The sequence below is a fragment of the Oncorhynchus clarkii genome, chromosome 3 (assembly GCF_045791955.1).
Source record: "Oncorhynchus clarkii lewisi isolate Uvic-CL-2024 chromosome 3, UVic_Ocla_1.0, whole genome shotgun sequence".
NCBI lineage: Eukaryota > Metazoa > Chordata > Actinopteri > Salmoniformes > Salmonidae > Oncorhynchus > Oncorhynchus clarkii.
Window position 1 is genome coordinate 16,036,347 of NC_092149.1, and position 23,707 is coordinate 16,060,053.

Sequence of the window (23,707 nt, forward strand, 5' to 3'; positions counted from 1 at the left end):
GGTCAAGATGTCCCCATTGTCTGGCCATGCTAGGCTGGATGGCAATATAGCAATTTTCAACCCACCTTGTTCTGCAGAGTAGTCAATAACAGGATGGGGCCCGGAGACAGCTGAGATCCAACACAATTTATAATTTTGAAATGAGTGAGTTGTTAGTGAGTGTAGTGTTAGATTTAATTAGTACATTTTTATTTTTCAAGCAAAGTATAAGGGAGTTGTACTCCAGTCTAGTAGGTGGCGGTAATGCAACAAATTGGATGCCACCCGCCGTTAAGCCTCATAGAAGAAGAAGGGCTGTAAACGTAGTTGTGTTCAGTCCTTTGACCAGGGTCTACGATTGATTTTAGCCCTAAAGTCCGTGGCGTAGGCCAAGTTCTCCTGCTGTTCCAATTTCACTATTTGCTATCAAAAACAAAAGTCAGAAAAGGAAAAATGTATTTCACATAAGCCTACATTGATTTACAGGTGGAGGACAAGTAATATTCATGAGTATTGTCATTTATTTCCAAAGCATTCTCAGTCTCCTCAACACAGACAGAACTGCTTATTTTGATCATTGCACCTCTTTTTCATAAAATCAAATTGTGTAGGCTACATGCACAGTCCTGGAAATGTATTGCACTTACAGCCCTTTCAACATTCTTAACAATGTGCATGCAAACTCACTTTATCTCATAGTCTTCTGTATCTCAAATGGGATTAAGTATCCTTGCCTGGCTACTCAAACTCTTTGCTCCAGCCAAATGCTACTCCTTGCCCACAGACATTAGTTTCTTCTCCGGATCTGAATCTGAGTACCTCCCTGACGATTTCTAGAAAGCAAACACATTCTAACCGTTCTGATTGGTCCCAGAAACCAATGGGTTGGGCCAGATCCAGAGCGCACGTCGGTAAAGCGGCGTTTAAAACATTTGTCATTGGCTTTGATACTCTGATTGGTTAAAGCTGATTAATTTGTTTTGTACAACACCCCTCATTTAGACGTCACCACAAACGACTTCAACGATGGCAGTCTTACTTAGACTGAAGTATGTAGTAAACATAGAGCAGCGGAACTATTCAATTTGAGCCGTCAGCAAATAAGTACCCCCCATAAAAGTAATTTATGAAAATCTTTGTAATATACGCAAATAATACATTTCCCTGAATATGTAGAAACATTTTCTTCAAATACAATAACCTCTATTGCAAAACACATACCATGTCTTATTTTTGTTTTTGTACTTTTTACCCCTTTTTTGTGATATCCAATTGGTAGTTACAGTCTTGTCTCATCGCTGCAACTCCTGTACGGACTCGGGAGAGGCGAAGGTCGAGAGCCAGGCGTCTTCCAAAACTGCTTGCTTAACCCAGAAGCCAGCCAATGTGGAGGAAACACTGTACAATTGGCAAACGAAGTCAGCGTGCAGGAGTCACTAGAGCACAATGGGACGAGGACATCCCAGCCGGCCAAACCTTCCCCTAACCCGGACGACGCTGGGCCAATTGTATGCCGCCTCATGGGTCTCCCGGGTCGTGGCCGGCTGTGACAGAGCCTGGGATCGAACCCAGGTCTGTAGTGACCTGTAGCGGCCTTAGACCGCTGCGCCACTCGGAAGGCCCCATACCATGTCTTTTTAAAGTCCCCAAGTAAAGTAGTTATGGAGAAACTTCTGTCCTTCTCCGGGGCCACAGGTCCTCAATCCACTGATGTTCTTAGATGGCTGATTTCCAATAGATCCTGTAACAGTCAATCGGCATTCATTCGCAAGGTTTGATTTACAAGGCTACCCTAGACACTCCCAGACACCTCCAAAACCCTTCCAATAATTTACGTTGACACTCCTGCAAGTGTTAAAGGTATTCATGTCAGTCCAGTGCCTCTCTCTAAGGCACCCCCTCTAAAGCCATTCATCCCCTTGCCATTCATCCCCAATAAGCAGGCTGAGGCCGGGAAGGACAACTCCAGAAACACTATGTTTCATCCACTGTCCAAATCCACATGTCCCCAGTAACTCCACCACATTGATACACAGTGACTAGGATTCCCCCAGCGCAGTCAGACAGTGGATGGTTTGTCATACTGCAGCCGTAGCTGTGGTAATTTTTAGAGCATCCAGCAGGTTGCGCTGTCGGACCCTGAGGCTGGCTATGGTTTCCAAATGGGACTCAGGAGTCCATCCCCTGTGTCTGTCTGACAGCCTGGTCCCCTCCACCCAACCTGAGGAATGACAGATAGAGGTAGAGGGAGAGAGCGAGAGAGGGAAACAGGGAGGGGGAGAGGAAAGAGGAGGGGGAGAAGGGAAAGAGTTTTAACAAAAAGCAACTAAAAAAGCAACACATTTGTAGCACTCAAAAACACTGAGGTATGGAGATGTGTATTCCCACAACCAATCAGGAAGTGGGTGGTTCTGTCTTCCTTACCGTCGCTGCTCTGCTGGTGGACGAGAATGACCTCAGCCTTCTCCAGGGACAGCTCATCTGGTTGGTGGGCAACGAAGGCTCGGACGCACTGCATCTGTGTGAAGTCTGTGAGTGGGAGAGAGGGTCAGAGGTCAAATACAACAGGGTCAAGATGTCCCCATTGTCTGGCCATGCTAGGCTGGATGGCAATATAGCAATTTTCAACCCACCTTGTTCTGCAGAGTAGTCAATAACAGGATGGGGCCTGGAGACCGCTGAGATCCAACGCAGTTTATCACCTCTGAAAGATCACAAGAAAACACACTTTTTTACACACAATAAGACACACCTGTGGATTAAACTACTCTCATTCTTTGTAACACACTCACACACAGGCACACACTCACACACACACACAACCCTCTCTGTCTTACTGTGTGTCGGTGCTAAGTAGCAGGGCTTTCTTGTTAAGGTGGAGGCGGAAAAGGTTCTTCTCTAGAGAGTGCAGTTTGACCCGACAGTTCTCAGCTCGCAGTTCTGACACTGGAGCATGGTCTATCACCGTGAACCTGCCCCCCCTAGAGCGAGGGAGGAGAAGGGGAGAGGAGTGGAGAGTAAATAATGCCCAATGATGAGAACATAAAAAAACCTTAATGTCAATAGAAAGTCCTATCGGTCTAGATTTCCTAATGCTTGGTTTGCTTTGGTTCGTTGTGTGAGTGTGTTTGTCTGAGGGGACTCACTCTTTGTTCAGCGACAGCAGCAGGTAGTCATTGAAGAGGTGAAGGTAGACACTCCTCTCTGTCTCCTTCAGAGAGAAATCCATCATCTCAGTCACCGGTCCCTCTCTCACCAGCCTACGAGACTGACTGACCAGGGGGAGAGTCTACAACACACACACATAGGTTAAACTTGTACTTGTATTGTAACTTTTTATTGTGATCAGTTCAACACATGTTCAAGGGACAGCATGTAAAGCAGGGGATCGTGGGAGATGTAGTTTATTACACACCCTGCATTCAAAGTCCACTCTGGCACTGAGAGAGACCAGCGACTCAATGCTCTTCATCTGAGTAATACTGTCATTGCTCTCCTGGATCAACTGAAGGACAGAGAGAGAGAAGAGAGATGGTTAACAGTTATCTCTTGGCTACATAATGTAACAGTGCACCACCAGAAGAAGGGGGGGGGGGGGGGGTGTAACATACCCTCTCCAGTAGCTTCATAGCTTTGATGGCCTGGACCTCCTCCTCTGTGCCTTGGGCTGTTCTCTTCACAATGTTCTGAGGCAAAAATACAGAGAGAAATGGGGAGAATGAGACCGAGTCGAAGAGAGGATTATAAGGAGTTGCGTACTTTGATTGTGCACTTAAAACATACACACAGTCACACAAACACACCTGCACAAGGAGTTTGATTCGTGTGATCCTCTGGAAGGGGAGGATGAGGAAGGAGCGAAGAGGAAGGCGCTGACACACTGGACTGCGTTCCAACTTCTCCACTACCCGCCTGAACCCTTGGTTCTCATCCCTGCAAGGCAGACAGAGAGAAAGAAGGTGCTGTTTGTAAGTCAACGTAAACACATATAAATGTGCAGTAATACAAAGAGTGTCAGAAAGAGTCCAGTCAGTGAACCCTGGGGGAGGACTCACATGAGTCTCTGGTAAGTGGCATCCTGATATGATTGGTTGGTGAGGTAGGGCACGTAGACCTTCTTGAAGCGTTGACAGTGGCGAGCGATGATGTCACACACGGTGAAGTGCATCATATCAGATTCCACCCTCTCTTCCAGCTTCGACAGAAAACTACGAGAACAACAAATACAGAGAAAGACTACGAGGTAAACGTTGACAGAAACAATATATAAAGAGGGGCATAGAGAGGCCCGTGACATTCAGTCTGTGGGTTTGCTAGTTTGAGGAACAAACAAATAAGTCCCAGTCCTCTCACCTGTGGCTGATGGCTCGGACATCAGCCAGCCTGGAGAACAGCCAGCTCCTGTCCTGAGTAGTCAACAGCTCCCCGAGCTGCTTAGACTTGACAAAGTGATCCACCACAATATCCAGACTACGACAGTATGACGCTTCTGAAGTTACAACCTCAAACTGCACCTGACAGGAAGAAGAAAGGAAGAGGAGAGGGGGGATTACAGGCACTGTTCCAACTACCCCAAGGACCCATAGATCCAGGCTCTAGGAAATCAACATTAGCTACTAGGCCCCTGGCAAATGTCATCATCGACATCGCTGGTTGAAGGGTCAACTGTTTGTTTTTGTTTACCTCCTGCAGGCGTCTCTGGTCGTTAGTCAGCTCCCCAAACGCAGCACTGCTCCTGACCTCAGGGATCTCTTGCCACAGGCTGGGGGACTGGGTGAGGGAGATGGAGAGGCGGGGAGAGGAAGGCCTGGCCGGGGGGGGCTGGGGCGGCTGTGGTACGGGTAGGAACTTGGCACTGGTGCCACTGGAGGTAGAGCCAGAGTGGGACAGAGAGTGGGGGTGGATGACTGGGGGGAGACAGGGTAAAGGCCTGCGAGCCGGAGGAAGCGAGGGGGCCAGAGAGGGGGTTACGGGGGACAGGGGGACAGGGAGCTCCTCGTAGATGGAGAGGGCGTCAGAGCAAGACTGACTGAGGATCTCCCTGTTCTGAGCCGTCTCACTGTACTCCTGGTAGAGCTGGGAATCTGAGAGGGGGTGAGGGAGAGGAGGGGAGAGGGAAGAGAGAAAAGAGGGGAGGCAAAGAGAGGTGACGAGAGAGATGAGTAGAGTAAGAGAGAGAGAAAAGTTAGACAGGGACAGGATGGGTGTTAATGAAGAGGACAAGTGAGAGAGAGGCAGAGAAAGAAAGCAAAGGAGAAAGTGGAAGACAGTAAGAGGACAGTGAGAAGAAAAACAGAGTTAGGGGGAGAAATATCAAGAGAGGGAAAGGTAGAGAGAGACAGAGAAGTGGGTTAGCCAGAGTGTATGGTTTGCATTTTACACTTCTTGAAATGCTATGCTGTAGCAGCAACAGTTGATATTAATTGGCGTTAAGAGATATGAATACCTGCACAAACCTGCCTGTGGCCTGGAGCGCACGCACACACACACACACGCACGCACACACACACACCTGCCCCATTTCATACAATTTCACCATGACTCATAGACCTGCAAACCTGCTGCCATGTTGGTATGTTTAAACGATTGGGTCGGAAAGTAGAACAGAAAATGAAATCCTACAGTTTATAGGTTCCGTGGAAGAAACCTACAACATGTTTGAGCTGGAAAACAATCTGGGAAAATACAGAAAGGGATCAAGCACACACTGTATACATGATTAAGCCATTCACAGGAAGAAGTCTGTCTTGGGACTCACAGTACACTGCTATACAGTCATGTCTAGTCTCAGATTCAATCTGTCTGTGGACACGTTTGTTTAACAGTACCTTCACTGGCAGATGATATCTGTCTGTGGAAGTATCTTGTTTGATTTTACTGACTTTTTCATTTCAAATTACAAGGAGCGTAGTCAACCTAGAAATACATGTGCCTTCACAGATTCCATACCTACATAGCCATAAACACAAGACTAGCTCTCTCTGCTCATTGTAGCATAAAAGGTGCTATTGAACTAACATTACTATCATATTATTACATATAAAATACATTGCAGAGAAGTGGATGTGTGAAAGTGGATGTGAGTGCCTCAGGGATGAAGGAGAGAAAAGAGAGGCAGAGCAGTAGAGGAAGAGGAAGAGGTAGAGCAGTAGAGGAAGAGGTAGAGCAGTAGAGGTAGTGCAGTAGAAGTAGAGCAGTAGAAGTAGTGCAGTAGAAGTAGAGCAGTACAAGTAGTGCAGTAAAGGTAGTGTAGTAGAGGTAGTGTAGTAGAGGTAGTGCAGTAGAGGTAGGTAGTAGAGGTAGTGCAGTAGAAGTAATGCAGTAAAGGTAGTGCAGTAGAAGTAGAGGTAGTGCAGTAGAAGTAGTGCAGTAGAAGTAGAGCAGTACAAGTAGTGCAGTAAAGGTAGTGTAGTAGAGGTAGTGCAGTAGAGGTAGAGCAGTAGAGGTAGTGCAGTAGAGGTAGAGCAGTAAAGGTAGGTAGTAGAGGTAGTGCAGTAGAAGTAATGCAGTACAAGTAGTGCAGTAAAGGTAGTGTAGTAGAGGTAGTGCAGTAGAGGTAGTGTAGTAGAGGTAGTGCAGTAGAGGTAGTGTAGTAGAGGTAGTGCAGTAGAGGTAATGCAGTAGAAGTAGAGCAGTACAAGTAGTGCAGTAAAGGTAGTGTAGTAGAGGTAGTGCAGTAGAGGTAGTGTAGTAAAGGTAGTGCAGTAGAGGTAGTGTAGTAGAGGTAGTGCAGTAGAGGTAGTGCAGTAGAGGTAGAGCAGTAAAGGTAGGTAGTAGAGGTAGTGCAGTAGAAGTAGAGCAGTACAAGTAGTGCAGTAGAAGTAGTGCAGTAGAAGTAGAGCAGTACAAGTAGTGCAGTAAAGGTAGTGTAGTAGAGGTAGTGCAGTAGAGGTAGTGCAGTAGAGGTAGTGCAGTAGAAGAAGAGGTAGTGCAGTAGAAGTAGAGGTAGTGCAGTAGAGGTAGTGCAGTAGAAGTAGAGGTAGTGCAGTAGAAGTAGTGCAGTAGAAGTAGAGCAGTACAAGTAGTGCAGTAAAGGTAGTGTAGTAGAAGTAGAGGTAGTGTAGTAGAGGTAGTGTAGTAGAAGTAGAGCAGTACAGGTAGTGCAGTAAAGGTAGTGTAGTAGAGGTAGTGCAGTAGAGGTAGAGCAGTAAAGGTAGGTAGTAGAGGTAGTGCAGTAGAAGTAATGCAGTAAAGGTAGTGCAGTAGAAGTAGAGCAGTAGAGGTAGAGCAGTAGAAGTAGAGCAGTAGAAGTAGTGCAGTAAAGGTAGGTAGTAGAGGTAGTGCAGTAGAGGTAGTGCAGTAGAAGTAGAGCAGTACAAGTAGTGCAGTAAAGGTAGTGTAGTAGAGGTAGTGCAGTAGAGGTAGTGCAGTAGAGGTAGTGTAGTAGAGGTAGTGCAGTAGAGGTAGAGCAGTAGAAGTAGTGCAGTAAAGGTAGTGTAGTAGAGGTAGTGCAGTAGAGGTAGAGCAGTAAAGGTAGGTAGTAGAGGTAGTGCAGTAGAAGTAATGCAGTAAAGGTAGTGCAGTAGAAGTAGAGCAGTACAAGTAGTGCAGTAAAGGTAGTGTAGTAGAGGTAGTGCAGTAGAGGTAGAGCAGTAAAGGTAGGTAGTAGAGGTAGTGCAGTAGAAGTAGTGCAGTAGAAGTAGTGCAGTAGAGGTAGTGTAGTAGAGGTAGTGCAGTAGAGGTAGAGCAGTACAAGTAGTGCAGTAAAGGTAGTGTAGTAGAGGTAGTGCAGTAGAGGTAGAGCAGTAGAAGAAGAGGTAGTGCAGTAGAAGTAGAGGTAGTGCAGTAGAGGTAGTGCAGTAGAAGTAGAGGTAGTGCAGTAGAAGTAGTGCAGTAGAAGTAGAGCAGTACAAGTAGTACAGTAAAGGTAGTGCAGTAGAAGTAGAGGTAGTGTAGTAGAGGTAGTGTAGTAGAAGTAGAGCAGTAGAAGTAGTGCAGTAGAGGTAGTGTAGTAGAGGTAGTGCAGTAGAGGTAGAGCAGTACAAGTAGTGCAGTAAAGGTAGTGTAGTAGAGGTAGTGCAGTAGAGGTAGAGCAGTAGAAGAAGAGGTAGTGCAGTAGAAGTAGAGGTAGTGCAGTAGAGGTAGTGCAGTAGAAGTAGAGGTAGTGCAGTAGAAGTAGTGCAGTAGAAGTAGAGCAGTACAAGTAGTACAGTAAAGGTAGTGCAGTAGAAGTAGAGGTAGTGTAGTAGAGGTAGTGTAGTAGAAGTAGAGCAGTAGAAGTAGTGCAGTAGAGGTAGTGCAGTAGAAGTAGAGCAGTAGAAGTAATGCAGTAAAGGTAGTGTAGTAGAAGTAGAGCAGTAGAAGTAATGCAGTAAAGGTAGTGTAGTAGAAGTAGAGCAGTAGAAGTAATGCAGTAAAGGTAGGTAGTAGAGGTAGTGCAGTAGAAGTAGTGCAGTAGAAGTAGAGCAGTACAAGTAGTGCAGTAAAGGTAGTGTAGTAGAGGTAGTGCAGTAGAGGTAGTGCAGTAAAGGTAGGTAGTAGAGGTAGTGCAGTAGAAGTAATGCAGTAAAGGTAGTGTAGTAGAGGTAGTGCAGTAGAGGTAGAGCAGTAAAGGTAGGTAGTAGAGGTAGTGCAGTAGAAGTAATGCAGTAAAGGTAGTGTAGTAGAGGTAGTGCAGTAGAGGTAGAGCAGTAGAGGTAGTGCAGTAGAGGTAGTGCAGTAGAGGTAGAGCAGTAAAGGTAGGTAGTAGAGGCAGTGCAGTAGAAGTAATGCAGTAAAGGTAGTGCAGTAGAAGTAGTGCAGTAAAGGTAGTGTAGTAGAGGTAGTGCAGTAGAGGTAGTGCAGTAGAAGTAGTGCAGTAGAGGTAGTGCAGTAGAAGAAGAGGTAGTGCAGTAGAAGTAGAGGTAGTGCAGTAGAGGTAGTGCAGTAGAAGTAGAGGTAGTGCAGTAGAGGTAGTGCAGTAGAAGTAGAGGTAGTGCAGTAGAGGTAGAGGTAGTGCAGTAGAGGAAGAGGTAGTGCAGTAGAGGAAGAGGTAGTGCAGTAGAGGAAGAGGTAGTGCAGTAGAAGAGAAGGTAGTGCAGTAGACGTAGAGGTAGTGCAGTAGAGGTAGAGGTAGTGCAGTAGAGGTAGTGCAGTAGAAGTAGAGCAGTAGAAGTAGTGCAGTAGAGGTAGTGCAGTACAAGTAGTGCAGTAGAAGTAGAGCAGTAGATGTAGTGCAGTAGAAGTAGTGCAGTAGAGGTAGTGCAGTAGAAGTAGTGCAGTAGAGGTAGTGCAGTAGATGTAGTGCAGTAGAAGTAGAGGTAGTGCAGTAGAGGTAGTGCAGTAGAGGTAGTGCAGTAGAGGTAGTGCAGTAGATGTAGTGCAGTAGAAGTAGAGGTAGTGCAGTAGAGGCAGAGCAGTAGAAGTAGAGCAGTAGAGGTAGTGCAGTAGAAGTAGTGCAGTAGAGGTAGTGCAGTAGAAGTAGTGCAGTAGAAGTAGTGCAGTAGAAGTAGTGCAGTAGAAGTAGTGCAGTAGAGGTAGTGCAGTAGAAGTAGTGCAGTAGAGGTAGTGCAGTAGATGTAGTGCAGTAGAAGTAGAGGTAGTGCAGTAGAGGTAGTGCAGTAGATGTAGTGCAGTAGAAGTAGAGGTAGTGCAGTAGAGGCAGAGCAGTAGAAGTAGTGCAGTAGAAGTAGAGGTAGTGCAGTAGAGGCAGAGCAGTAGATGTAGTGCAGTAGAAGTAGAGGTAGTGCAGTAGAGGCAGAGCAGTAGAAGTAGTGCAGTAGAGGTAAAGCAGAGATACTCACTGTAAAATTTGGAGTTCCTCCTAGCCATTCTGATGGTATCCGTGACATTCCTGGACAGAGTGAGAGACAGGAGTCAAGTCAGGGAATCGTCCACACTTCATCTACAGAAGTAGTGTGGTACATTTTATCTCTACTATTTTAACTCAGGCACTAACTAACACAGCCTAGTGTTAGGGTTAAATTGCAGGCAAACGATCTAACGGTACTTATTGCATGCATGACATCAAAAGACTGACTCTATACATGGGAAGTGGCCATGTAAAACACACAGTCACTGTGGTAGCCCAGTGCACCTACATTACATGTGCCCCCTCCCTCCCCCTGCTATCTTCTACTCACCTCAGATCCACATCTCCCCAGTTGAAGTTCACCTCCTCTTCCTCATCATCATCTGGAAGCAGAACATATTGGTTCCAGTGTAGTCCAGAGAGGTAGAGCAACATAACCCAATAATGTAATATACTGTGGCTGAGAACAGCTCAGCCCAATATGGCCTACAGAACAGGCAGAGCTGTTTTGGTTACAGAAACAAGGATGGGTTTGTTTGCAGAACTCCCCTAGCTGTGTTCCACTCTAGGTGGTGTGCTCTAAACATAACTACTGAACTGACAACAGAGCTGGGATAGAATGGCTAGAAGAGTCATGGAGGAGGAATGAGTTCTGGTTCCAGACAGTCTAACCCTGCCTATTTATTGCGAGATTCTGTGATTGCCACTCTGTCCCCACCTCCACTGTCATCCTCCATTTCCCCCACCTCCTTCCCCCATTTCAGTGACTCAGCTGATGGCAGTTTCTTATAAGTATCTGCATAAAATCACTTCAATGAACTGATGATGAAATTCACACCTCAAGATAAGGAAATTTAAACAGCAAAACAGAATTCCACAGTTGTGGTAAGGTTGGGTTAGTTAGCATCAGAGGTTGGATCTCATTAAGATTTTTGTGAGATCCCACATGAAAAAAATACTACAGTTTACTATAGAATATTACAATGTTGTAACATACTATAGTAAATACTACAGTAATGTCCACAAAAACACTCCAGTAAATACTACAGTACATTACAATTCGCAAAAACACTACATGAATTACTTTTGTATATACTACCGTTATTTTACTACAGTATTTATACTATAGTTAACTGTAAATACTACAGTAAATATTCCAGTATTCTGCAAAAATACTACAGCGAATACTTAAGCCAATTAGGCCCGATGGGTAGTGGTATATGGCTGATATACCACGGCTAAGGGCTGTTCTTATGCAGGACGCATCGAGGAGTGCCTGGATACAGCCCTTAGCTGCGGTATACTGGCCAAATACCACAATGCCTTATGCCTTATTGCTATTATAAACTGGTTACCAACGTAATTAGAACAGTAAAAAGTACTTTTTTGTCATACCAGTGTTAGACAGTCTGTTATACCACGTCTTTCAGACAATCAGCGTTCAGGGCTCGAAACACCTGGTTTATAATATAGTATTTATACCATAGTATACTATAGTATTTTTTCATGTGGGTATCAATAACTAATAATTAACATTTGTTTATATAACTGTCTTCAAATGAAAACGTTTGAACTCTTCTGTCTGGCGTTCTAAAAGGTTTGGTTAGGTTGACAAAATGAGATGATTTGAGATGATCATGAAATGAGTTGAGTAATAAGATCATAATTAGGATGTTCTAATGTTAATCTGTGTGAGGTGTTGAGTAATAAGATCATAATTAGGATGTTCTAATGTTAATCTGTGTGAGGTGTTGAGTATTAAGATCATAATTAGGATGTTCTAATGTTAATCTGTGTGAGGTGTTAAGTATTAAGATCATAATTAGGATGTTCTAATGTTAATCTGTGTTAGGTGTTGAGTATTAAGATCATAATTAGGATGTTCTAATGTTAATCTGTGTTAGGTGTTGAGTATTAAGATCATAATTAGGATGTTCTAATGTTAATCTGTGTGAGGTGTTGAGTATTAAGATCATAATTAGGATGTTCTAATGTTAATCTGTGTTAGGTGTTGAGTATTAAGATCATAATTAGGATGTTCTAATGTTAATCTGTGTGAGGTGTTGAGTATTAAGATCATAATTAGGATGTTCTAATGTTAATCTGTGTTAGGTGTTGAGTATTAAGATCATAATTAGGATGTTCTAATGTTAATCTGTGTGAGGTGTTGAGTATTAAGATCATAATTAGGATGTTCTAATGTTAATCTGTGTGAGGTGTTGAGCTGCTTTTCTCTTGATTTATTCCTCCGTCTCTTTCTGTCTGTCTCACCTGACGCCTGGAATATTCTTGTTCTGCGATCCCTCGCATCTCCTCTTCCTTCTTCTTCTTCCTCGTTTCTTCTTTCTGTTGTCTTGCGGAACCCCCGCCTCCTATACCGAACATCGGTGCCCAAATCTTGGAAGCTACAAGTGCTCTTCACCCCCCCTCCTCCCGTTTTTTTACTCTCTTCTTTGCCCTCCCTCATCCTCTCCTCTTCCCCTCCTAGCCTCTTCTCCTCCTCCCTTTCCACTTTCCTTTCCTCAGTCGCCTCTCCCACGTTCCCCCTGTCCTCGGTCCCATCCTCAATCCTCCTTTCCTGCTTCCTCTCTACCACACTATTCTCTTCCCCCTCTCCCACAGTCCTCTCTTTCTCCCCTTCTTCCTCCGTCTTTTCCTCTGTGGTGGTGATAGGTTGTTCTGAATCAGGGTTGTATATAAGGCTGGGGCAGCTGGTCGGTTTGTACAGGGTGTTGCTCACAGAGAGAAACAGATCTTCCTCTTTCTGGGAAGTCGCTTCTTTCTCTGCATCCAGTATATGAACCTTGTCCCCAACTTCGACCCCTTTCTCCATCTCACCCTCATCCTCTGTCACCATCTCTACCTGGATATGTATATGACTGTCTGTTTGTCTGTCCGCACACACATTGTTACCCTCCACCTCCTCTCCCTGTGTGTCTGTAGGTGTGTCACCATGAGTATTGTGTAGGGTCAGGGCAGCATGCATGTCTATGGGTTTGCCATCACCAAGCATAGCTGTGAAAGCCTCAGCATGCACGTCTGTTAGTTTCTCCCCTGTACCTCTCTCATCCTCCAGCTTCCCTGGCTCTGCCTCCCGTTCAGCCAGCCTCTCCTCCACCAACTTCCTCCCACGCTTCTTCCTCTTCTGAACCGTGGCGTAGACGGTTGAGGCTCCTCCCCCCTCTAGCGTCTCATTCTTTTCTTCCTCTAGCTCCTCTTCTACCCTCTCGGTCCCTCTCGCAGTCTGGCTGACCTCTTGACTTCCCTGTGACTCTGGCTGGGGGTTGCTGAGGGCTGGTTCCTCCGAGCTGCCAAGGATTTCGCTCAATACGTTCTTGGCCCACTTCATGTGTGAGGCCTGGGAGTGGCGCTTGGCCTCCTCTTCTGTGCTCCAGGCTCCACTTATACAGATTTGGATGGCCACAGCTTCCTCTGGGCTCATCACTCCAGGGTCATTTTGGTCAGAGGTGGCTTGGTCAACTACAGGGATCCCATGGTGGTGGTACTCTCCACTGGGATGTGAAGATGGACCTATCTCTGGTTCTGTCCTCCTCCTGTCTGTTGGGTCCCTCTCTCTTGTTTCTGTGTACTCTTCATGTCTTTCTCTCCACTCTTTGAGGAGTTTTTCGGTCTCAGAGTTCCTCCTTCGCTCTATCTCAGCGTATGGGTTCTCCTCCATGACCTTCAGTCGTTCTCCGCTCTCTCGTTCTAGGGTGGTGTGACTGACGTCCACTATGGAGCTCTCTTCTGTGTCTGTTCTCTCCTCCTTTGGCACATGGATCTCATCCCTCACTATTTTTCTCTCATCCTCTGCCCCTTGGTCTCCATCTCTGGAAGGGTTCTCATGAGGGAGGTGTGTGATGTCATCACTGTCCCTATGACCATATCCAGGATTTTGATTGGTCCGCTCTGATTCCATGTCACCCAAGACTGCTGTCTGATTGGGTTTTGACCTGGGCAGTGTTTGCCCAATCACACAGAATACATAGGTTGGTTGCTTCTTCCCCTTTCCATTCACCTCTCCCACCACTGCATCATCCTTTTGCTCTGTCCTCTCTTCTGTTCTATCTCTCTCTCTTTCATGTCTTCTCCCTCCACCTCTCTTCATCTCTCCAACAGGTTGCCTGGTAACATGAATAGCAACCCCAACTTCCAAGAATTCCTTGCAGTCCTCAAACTCCTCTTCTCCACCACTGGACACAGTGATAAAGCCGTCCTCAGAGGAAGGGATTCTATCCCTCTCTCCTTCCCACTCTCTATCACTTCCTCCATCGCTCTCGAAGAGTGTATATCTATCACTTCCTCCTTCTTCCTCTCTGTCACCTTCTGTGTTATCTGTCACATTCTCTCTCTCCGTCTCCCTGTCCCTCTGCCAGCGTTCCTCTCTCTCTCCATCGCTGTAAGTCTGGTGTTCCTCTCCTCTGCTATAACTCCTCCAGGCTTCTGTCTCATCGTCTTCATCTACATTTAACCCTCTCTCCAAATACCTCTCCCTCCCTCCCTCCCTCTCAGCTTCTCTCTCTTCATCTATGGACTTTCTTTGTTCCACCGACCTGTCCTCTTGTCCTTCTCCCTCTGTCTTCCTCTCTTTTTCTCTGCCTGCCCTTTGTTCCACGGATCTGTCCTCTTCTTCACTTCTCTCTCTCCATCTGTTAGTGTGCCTATCTCTTTCTCGCTCTATAACCTCATCCTCTAAAGAGGAGTCTTTGTTATATCTGACCCTCTGTGGTAATAACCACATCCTCCTCTGCTCAGGGCGCTTTGGTATCGTCTCTTCCTTTCCTTCTTCTCTCCCCCTCACTCTATCTGGTCTCTCTCTTTCACTACAGTCTCTCTGCCCCCTGTCCACATCCTTCTCTCCCTCTGACTCCTTCTCTTCATGACTTTCTCTTCCTCTTCTCCATTTTCTTTCCTTCTCTATGTCACTGCTCCATTCTCCGCTGCTCTGGACTCGTGGTGGCACCCTTGGGGCTGTCTCGCTCAGCGATCGACTAGCTCCGTCTGCTCCTCCCTCCCTTTTGAGATCTGTCTCTCTGTCCCTCTTCTCCCTGCGCCTCCTCTCTTCATCCTCCCCCTTGGAATATCTCTCCCTCTCTCTGAATCTCTCTCCATCCATCCGCTTCCTTCTCTCTCCAGTTACATTGGGCTGTGTTCCCACCCTCACTTTCTCTAGGTCCCTCCTTTCCCTTGGTCTGTCCTCTCGCCTGCCCCCTTCTCTCACCTCATCCCTCTCTCTCTCCACTTCCCTCACTTTTCTCCTGTCCCTCTCTCTGTATCTCTCCATGTCACTCTTTCCATCCCTGTCCCCTTCCCTAACTCTCTGTCTATAAGCATCTCTCCTTCCATCCCTCTCTCTGTATATCTCCCCCCCTCTCCATTTCTGTCTCTCCTTCTCTTTCTCCCTCACTCTATCCCATGCTGCGTTCCCCTCAGTGTCCCCCTCACTTTTACTGTGCAGATGTTTCAGTTCTCTTCTGTTGTCATCTCTCACTCTCTCTTTCCTCTTCTCTCCATCACTGTCTCCCTCACTCCTGGTGTCCCTCTGTCCCTCGGTATTTCCTTCCCTCCTTCCATCCCTGCCCTCTCTATCGGAATAGTTCTGTGAATCTCCCTCTCTTCTTCCATCCTCTCTTTCTCCCTGCCAGAGTTTTGACCTCTCTCTCTCTCCATCCATATACCTCTCTCTTTTGCTCCGTAGGTCATTACCCTTTGAGTCCCTCTCTCTTCTCCTCTCTCTGAAATCTGGCTCTGCTTCCCTCGCTCTCTCCCTCCGTCTCACTGTCTTATCCTCCATGGGCTTTCCTCCATTTTTCTCTCTGTCCTCCTGTGCCCTGATTCTCTCCTTCTCCCTCTCCCTCTCTCTGTGCCTTTGGAAGTCCCTCTCTGCATCTCGATACCACTGTATCTTTGCTGCTGTCTCTCGTTCTCTCTCCCAGTCATCCATCTCTGTTCCCTTCGGTCTCTCCAATTGTCTCATTCCTTCTTTCCCCACATCTTCCTCCACAAATGCACTCATTCGTCTGTCTCTCTCTTTGCTATGTTTTACCATTCTAGGAAACGTGTCTCCTTTCTTTCTCTCCTTTTCTCTGTCTCTGTGGTTCCTGATCTCCAGATTTGAAGTAGGTCTTCCATTGGCACGTCTCTCTCCCGCTCCCCCCCTTTCTCTCTCTCTCCATTCCCTTTCCTCCTCCCTCCCTCTAGATATGAGGGCACACTCCTCTCTGTTCCTCTCTCTTGGTCCGGGTTCCATCTCTTTTCTTCTATTTCTTGTTTTGTCCTTCAATCTCTCCATTTCTCTTTCTCTCCTCCATTCCTCCTCTTGGATCCTCTCCCTGTCTCGGTCTGTCCGGGCCACAGTTCCAGGTCTGGGACTTGTTTCGCGGTAGATCTGGCTGATTGGCTGAGGGTTCCGGTAGGAAGCGCTTTGATTGGATGGATCAAATGTATCAAAGGGAGTCAGACTGGGACGTTTGGTCCCCATGGTAACATACTTTTTTTAGAACCTGAAAGACGGTAATATTCATTAATGTATAATTCATCACAATCTGGACATTCTGCAAGGATACTGCTACAACCAATATAATCACTTGAAGTAGAAACACTTTCAATCACTAAATAGAGATAAAGGAATGTTGAGATCAATGAAAATGGAAGGTTAACAACAGCATTAGGCCTATTGTGGTCCTCAAACACTGAAGCTGAATAGTGTCTTTACCAGCCCTGACCAATGCTTCACTATTCATTTATTCAAATAGGTAGTAAAAAAAAATTAAATTACAAAAAGGTGAAAATACTATAATACAACACAAGTCCAATGTGTTATAACTGTAGGTGTTATGATGATAAGAATCACAAGCAACAATGTGTTTATGCGATCAGTTTGAGACCACAGCATCACAACATAGTCAGACAACAATTAATAGCCAACCCACAAAAGCCAACCCTGTAATCAATACACTTTAACTCAATAGATTCTACTGCTAACTGCTTGAGTTAATTTAAAGGGAACATCCACTCAAAAATGATATTTTCCCTTTAATAAGCACCAAGTATATATACAACAATAGAGCCAACAGCAAAGTGTTGTAGATAATGACAGAAACAGCCTAGCAGATTATGTGACACCTGGGAACACTGATTTACTGAACACAGCACAGCACACGTTTGCATAGCACAGTCCACATAACAACGTTCAGCACACGTCTGCATAGCACAGTCCACATAACATCGCTCAACACACCAACTAACCCTAAAACAGGACTCTCTTACACACAATGAAAACACATGTAACACATAAACCACTAGACAAATTAGCCATGAATCAATGTTAGAACTGTAGAATGACTGGTAGATCAGTAGAGAAACACAGTAAAGAGATCTGAGGGACTCACCTGAGTTTAGTACGCTAGAGATGTCCAGTCTCCCTTCTCTCTGCAGCTCTCAGTTAGTTCAGTAGTGTAAACTAACAACGATTGCACAACACAAGCAATCCTCCTTCCTCTCCAGATCTGCTGGGGGGGGGAAGGGGGGGGGGGGGTGCGTCAGAATGGCGAACAAAGTTCTATTTAAACTTTAATCCAATCCTGACCCTCTGTCTCTCTCCGCATCGGTTTCCTTCTCGGTCTGTCTGTCAACCTCTCCCCTCTGCTCTTCTCCCTCTTGCTGTTTCACCCCTCCTCCCTCCTTCCCTGCTCAAATTCCCAAACAAGTCTTAACAGATTGACACTTATCTTCCCCCTCCTCTTTTTGTCTCTGTCTTGTCTTCACAGCCGCTGTTAATGAACAGAGGAATCTGGACAAAGCAAATGAAAGGCTGCGGACTGTATCTCACAAATCAATCTGTTCTCCTTCCTCCAACACTGACGTGATCAGTTACTGTTGACCCCGAGATAAAGCTCGCTGACTCACTATCTCTCTCTCTCCTGCTCCATTCCTCTCTCACCAAATACAGGAAGTACACCTCCTGGGTGTCTCTCCCTTGTCTGTGATTGGTTGAAGCAGGATTTCCGGGTGTGTCTGCATAGCACACTTAAGGCAGGTAAGGGTTGTAGATTCTAGAATCAAGGAAGGGGGAGGGGAGGCAAAGAGGAGTGAGAACACACTCACACAGTGATTCAGCAAACAAACCACCAACACAGCCTACAGCAGGCTTATAAAAACTTCCCTAACAATTCATGGAGAAGTAGTAAATTGGGAAAGGAAAGCTAGTTCTTCAGATCACAGTAACAGGATTGGGAAATGACAGAAAAGGAAGAAGGACTTATATATATATGTCAGCTGTACTGTCAGCGTTGCTAGCGGCCAGGAGTTTACCCTGACCACGTGACCTAATTAGGAAATCTTGGGGCCCGAGTCATTACAAATACCAATGATTTAAGTATGTAAACAGTCTTTTTATTAACCATGAGGAATTACTGGAATCTATAAGATCACTAAATCATGTAAATCCATAAGATAAGGTGTCAGATAGATGTATTGTAATGCTCCTTTCCTCTGGTATTTTCAGGCCTGGGGTTCAATGAGGGTGGGGTGTCAGAGTGGAGGGAAGCTACACCCCCTCAGGATGGGAGACAGCAATCAATGACAATTGAATGATGAAAATAATTTTGGGGGGAAAGAAACTAATCGAGTCTGTTGAAAAATATTTGTGGAGAAGAAACTGTATTTTCACATCTGTCCGTTCCACCTGTAGATAATCCTATTGTACCCTCATCCCAAGATCAAACATACCTGCTGGAGTGCATGCACTCTGTTTAAACCAATAAATGAAGTGGTGGGCTACCTCTAATCCTTTCATGTAAATGCCTGAAGGAGGATGCCAATTAGGTTAGTGACAATCAGACAGAGAAAACAGGTTTGGACTATATCACCATCACCACTCCACACAGTGATCAGTGAAGAAACATTGTTGATCCTGGAACATACTTTTGTCTATTCCATTGTGCGCTTGATGTAGTTATTTCACTGTCAGCTGAGTTGAGGTTCCTCGGAAGAGTGGGAAGAATGGTCATCATGTTGAATTTAGTGACACATTCAGCCATGGTAGACATCCATGTGACTTCCACCCACATCAAACATCTCTCCTGTTTTAAACTGTGTGTATGGTATCAGACCTCTGATCTGTGTGATGATGCACATGACTGGTCCATTCAGGCCTTAAACATATTATTTATAAATAAAGACAGACAGCCTTATTGTATTTTAGATCCTATATCAACTATATCATCCTAAACCTATATCATCTTTTAAGTTTCTGCTACTCTGTTTATTATCTATGCTTGGTCACTTTAACTCTACCTACATGTAAGTATGACCTCAATTACCTCGACTAACCGGTGCCCCCCACATTGACTCTGTGCAAGTGCCCCCTGTATTTAGCCTCGCTATTGTTATTTCACTGCTGCTCTTTAATTATTTGCTACTTTTATTTTTTACTTATCTATTTTTTACTTAACACCTATTCTTCTTAAAACTGCATTGTTGGTGAAGGGCTTGTAAGTAAGCATTTCACTGTAAGGTCTACTACACCTGTTGTATTCGGCGCATTTGACAAATACAATGTGATTTGATTTGAAGCTGTGCATTGCTGAAGCCATCAATGTCGTTTCACTGATTTACACTGGCTAAAGTCATGGGAAAACACGAGAGAATGGCGAGGGTTTAAATTCAGAACATCACTTACTGTGTGATGTTCGTTCGTTCTTGCCACCCTTACCAAGCACTTCCCAACTACAAATTCCCAAATCAGCTGACAGGGTTGTGAAGCCGTCAAGGGAGGAACATGACCACTACTGTGCTGTTTCACAGCAAACGAAACAAGGAATCGGGAGAAAGAGAGCGCGCTTGTTTGAAATGGAAAAGCGTTGCGGTAGCTTTGATAAAGAAGAACATCAAGATAAAACAGCTGCTTTACAAGCGGGAGGCACTGTTGAGTGCTACATCCAGAGGGGTTTGTGCTGAATGTTCAGAGATTGTTACAGACAGTTAAATGGCGTACCTTGACAAGGCAAGAACAAGATGTATGTCAGAAGTGTAGTATTATCAAATCAAATGTTATTTGTCACATGGGCCGAATACAACAGATGTTACCTTACCGTGAAATGCTTACTTAAAAGCCCTTAACCAACAATGCAGTTCAAGAAATAGAGCTTAGAAAATATTTACTAAATTAACTTCAGTAAATGTAGGACAATAAAAGTACACAACAATAACGAGGCTATATACAAGGGGTACCAGTACAGAGTCAATGTGCAGGGGTACAGGTTAGTCAAGATAGTTTCCACATGTAGGTTGGGGTAAAGTGACAATGCACAGATAATAGACAGCTAGTATCAGCAGTGTAAAAACAAATGGGGTCAATGTAAATAGTCCAGGTGGCCTTTGATGAATTGTTCAGCAGTCTTATGGCTTGGGGGTAGAAGCCTTTTGAACCTAGACTTGGCACTCTGCTACTGCTTGCTGTGCGGTAGCAGAGAGAACAGTCTGACTTGGGTGACTGGAGTCTTTGACAATTTTTTTCTGCCTTCCTCTGACACCGCCTAGTATATAGGTCCTGGATGGATCTGGGTCCCATGCCAAATCTTTTCAGTCTCCTGAGGGGGAAAAGGTGTTGTCGTGCCCTCTTCATGACTGCCTTGGTGTGTTTGTTATGTTGGTTATGTGGACACCAAGGAACTTGAAACTCTCAACACGCTCCACTACAGCCCGTCGATATTTCCTGTAATCCATGATCATCTCCTTTGTTTTGCTCACATTGAGGAAGAGGTTGTTGTCCTGGCATCACACTGCCAGGCCTCTGACCTCCTCCCTATAGGCTGTCTCATCATTGTTGGTGATCAGGTCTACTGTTGTGTCGTCGGCAAACTTAATGATGGTGTTGGAGTTGTGCATGGCCACGCAGTCGTGGGTGCACAGGGAGTACAGGAGGGGCCTAAGCACGCACCCCTAAGGGGCCCCGGTGTTGAGGATCAGTGTGGCAGATGTGTTGTTGCCTACCCTTACCACCTGGGGGTGGCCTGTCAGGAACTCCAGGATCCAGTTGCAGAGAGAGGTGTTTAGTCCCAGGGTACTTAGCTTAGTGATGAGCTTTGTGGGCCCTATGGTGTTGAACGCTGAGATGTAGTCATGAACAGTATTCTCACATAGGTGTTCCTTTTGTCCAGGTGGGAAAGGGCAGTGTGGAGTGCGATTGAGATTGCGTCACCGTAAGGAGACTTAAACTTGGAATACAGAGGAGGAATGGAGGGAAAAAGAGAGGTAGAGGAGGTCTAAGAGAGGGAGGGAGGAAGATGGTGAGCTTGAGTCAGTTAAAAATGGTGTAAACTTCTTTTGTTTTGATGTTGAGTCTTTGCCCGACAAAGTGACGTTAGGATATATAAGTTATCCTGTACGAGCTTTTATTTGGTATACATTACGTTGTTACAGGTGTCAAGCTTATGGGCATGTGGCAACATTGTGTAGGAGGAAGGTTCCTAGGTGTGAGAAGTGTGCAGAAGGGCATGAGACAAAGGAATGTGTAACATTGGGGAAAGTAGTGGTATGCGTTAATTGTAGGGGAATCAGAAATGTCCCATGCGATAGAGGCAGGTTGAGGTTTCCAGGGTTAGAGTAGTGCAGAAGTTGTTATATGCTGAGGCAGTGAAGAAAGTAGAGGAAGATGGGTTAAGGGGGAGGGATCCTAAGAGGAGAGGTTCTGAGTAGAAGATCTGTACCTGTACAGAGGGATAAACCAACAAGTGATATGTTTCAGTAAGATTGGATGTTGGTGATTTTATAGCAATGGTTATCAACTGTACTGCAGGGATGGAATTTAAATCGCAGAAAATTGAGGTTGTGGTGGCAGCTGCAGAGAGCTATTTGGGTGTGCAAGGTTTGATGTCAGAATAGTTACAGGGTGTGTTAAGTGTTGGTGTCCCATCCTTTCAGGCTGTTGGCTTGAAGTAGGACTAAATATATTTAAATAGTGGAGAATGGAATTTTTAGGAAAAAAATGTAGTACTTTTTTTTGTGAGTTTAATGTTAGATGGTAGGGTATTTGTTTTGTTTTTTTCCCAGGCAAATTATAAAGGAGTTATACTCCAGTCTAGTAGATAGTTATACTCCAGTCTAGTAGATGGCGGTAATGCAACATTTATTGGATGCCAACCGCTGTTAAACTTAATCGATGAAGAACAGGGTAGTGAAGAATCAACTAGTTCCGCTCGTTACAACTACAGTCACTTGCTTTGACTATGTTAACTTATGTTTCCCATGCCGAAGGAGGCCAAGATGGCGGCTTGAACAGACGCTTTTTTACCGAGCTCCGCACCAGACTTCAGAAAGATTGTTAAAAAAAAACAAGTTTACAGTCACTACTATTACTGTTTTTATTTGTTCAAGATATACAAACTTTCCTGTGACTGGAATAAGAATTGGATCATTTATTTCGGGATGTCCATGTGAAATCGTGACAAAAAAAGAAAGGAAGAAGTTATCCGTTCTATTGCTAATCAACAAGAGAAACATGCTTATAGACAACTGCCATAACTACGCTTGGCCTATGGATAATATCATGCTGTTGAAGATGACGAATTCCCCTGTTTACCGGTTACTCCATGCAAACCTCCACCCTCCAAAAAACCCAACATGAACTCTGACATCGTGGCTACCCTCTCCTTACTCATCAACTCCAGGTCTGACGCCATTGAGAAAATGGTAGGCGCAAACACCATGGTTATCGAAGGCTTGAAAAAGACTGGAGTTTGCATGTGGTGAAATCAAGGATGTGAAAACGAGAGTGGCAAAAGTTGAAAAAAGTGTAGAAAATAATAATAATGTCTACCATAGACGTCTCACTGATCTGGAACAATACACAAGAAGATGGAACCTGAGACTCTATGGCTTGCCAGAGGTGGAGAATGAAGATGTGCGAGGAGAGGCTATCCGCATCTGCCAAGAAGTTATGCCTGCAGAGAAGAACAAAGTTGGTGATGCCATCGACGTTGTGCATCGCCTCGCCAAGAAACAACAGCAAAACGATTCAAGACCAAGGGGTATCATCATCCTCTTCACTGCCAGATTCTACAGGGATGCTGTTTGGAAAGCTGCTAGGAAGAACGCCTTCCTTCAGAGGCATGGTATGTGTTTCGCCGAGCATCTCAGCCCGGAGGACATAGAAAGAAGGAACAAGTTGTGGCCAATGATCAAGATAGCACGAAATGAGGGGAAGGCTGCTTACTTCATCGGAGGACGAGGCTTCATCAACGGTTCAGAAATTCATATTCCTCCCTAGAATCTCACCAGAAGGAACAGATTGATGGTTTCGGCCATGATATTCTCATTTTCCTTGTATTGATTGACGTTACCTAACAAGCATCAGGTGGCTATTTTTATTAGTTTGTTCTTGTATGACCAGAAGACCTATTTTGTTTAGTAACTTACGAAGAAGACTGAAAGTTGTATTTATATTTGATGTATACAGTAACTAAGATACTGTTTCAAAGGCCATACAGACAGGTCTGCTCTGACTTTACACGGTTATTGTTCTATTTAGTTATTAATACTTATTTCCACGTGAAAAATGTCTTAGGAACATGTAACATTTTTGATTCATTTTTTTTAATGATCAGTTTTCACATGTGCTAAAATAGTAGGTACCCTTTTATTTAAATTATTATTTTGTATTTTATTTCTCATCCTACTACAGTTTATACTTTTATATAATCTTTGTTGTTTTGTCTTTGTCTATAGTTTCTCTTAATGCTAGGGGGTTACGAAACAGTGTGAAGCGCAAGGCCTTATTTTTTATTTGCTAAACAGTTTCAAACAGATTTTTGCTATTTTCAAGAGTCTCACTCGATTTCGGCTGATGCCAACTTCTGGAGGTCACAGTGGGGCAACGATATTTGGCTTTCCCATGGATCTGAACGCTCTGCTGGTGTCACTACAATGAAAAACACCTTTTGGTGGTAATATTCTACACTCGGAATGTGACCCCTTTGGTCACTTTATTTGTCTTGT

General features: G+C 44.9%; 1 protein-coding gene across 2 annotated transcripts; it reads right to left on the bottom strand.

Annotated features, from left to right (window-relative positions):
- Nucleotides 1-1,201: 1,201 nt before the first annotated feature.
- On the bottom strand, nucleotides 1,202-17,599 carry LOC139389389 (trichohyalin-like). Of its 2 annotated transcripts, none has more exons than XM_071136122.1 (15): nucleotides 17,101-17,599; nucleotides 12,770-16,212; nucleotides 10,041-10,092; nucleotides 9,702-9,751; nucleotides 4,663-5,063; nucleotides 4,333-4,493; nucleotides 4,035-4,187; nucleotides 3,783-3,912; nucleotides 3,591-3,665; nucleotides 3,395-3,484; nucleotides 3,126-3,268; nucleotides 2,817-2,960; nucleotides 2,613-2,683; nucleotides 2,404-2,508; nucleotides 1,202-2,200 (listed from the first exon to the last, which is right to left on the bottom strand). In XM_071136122.1, exons 2-15 carry the CDS (start codon nucleotides 16,188-16,190, stop codon nucleotides 2,058-2,060), a joined length of 5,139 nt encoding a protein of 1,712 aa, XP_070992223.1. In that variant the 5' UTR covers nucleotides 16,191-16,212; nucleotides 17,101-17,599; the 3' UTR covers nucleotides 1,202-2,057. The 2 variants fall into 2 exon arrangements, with proteins under 2 accessions (XP_070992223.1, XP_070992215.1); XM_071136114.1 differs by having other exon boundaries at nucleotides 11,981-16,212.
- Nucleotides 17,600-23,707: the final 6,108 nt, after the last annotated feature.

Bases quoted from the DNA above. Each gene is read 5' to 3' on its own strand.
- LOC139389389 (XM_071136114.1), bottom strand. From the start codon at position 16,190: ATGGGGACCAAACGTCCCAGTCTGACTCCCTTTGATACATTTGATCCA. The intron at 4,188-4,332 runs GTGAGAGGACTG...TTGTTCTCGTAG, and splicing joins GTCCGAGCCATCAGCCACAG to TTTTCTGTCGAAGCTGGAAG. The intron at 3,485-3,590 runs GTATGTTACACC...TCTGTCCTTCAG, and splicing joins CTATGAAGCTACTGGAGAGG to TTGATCCAGGAGAGCAATGA.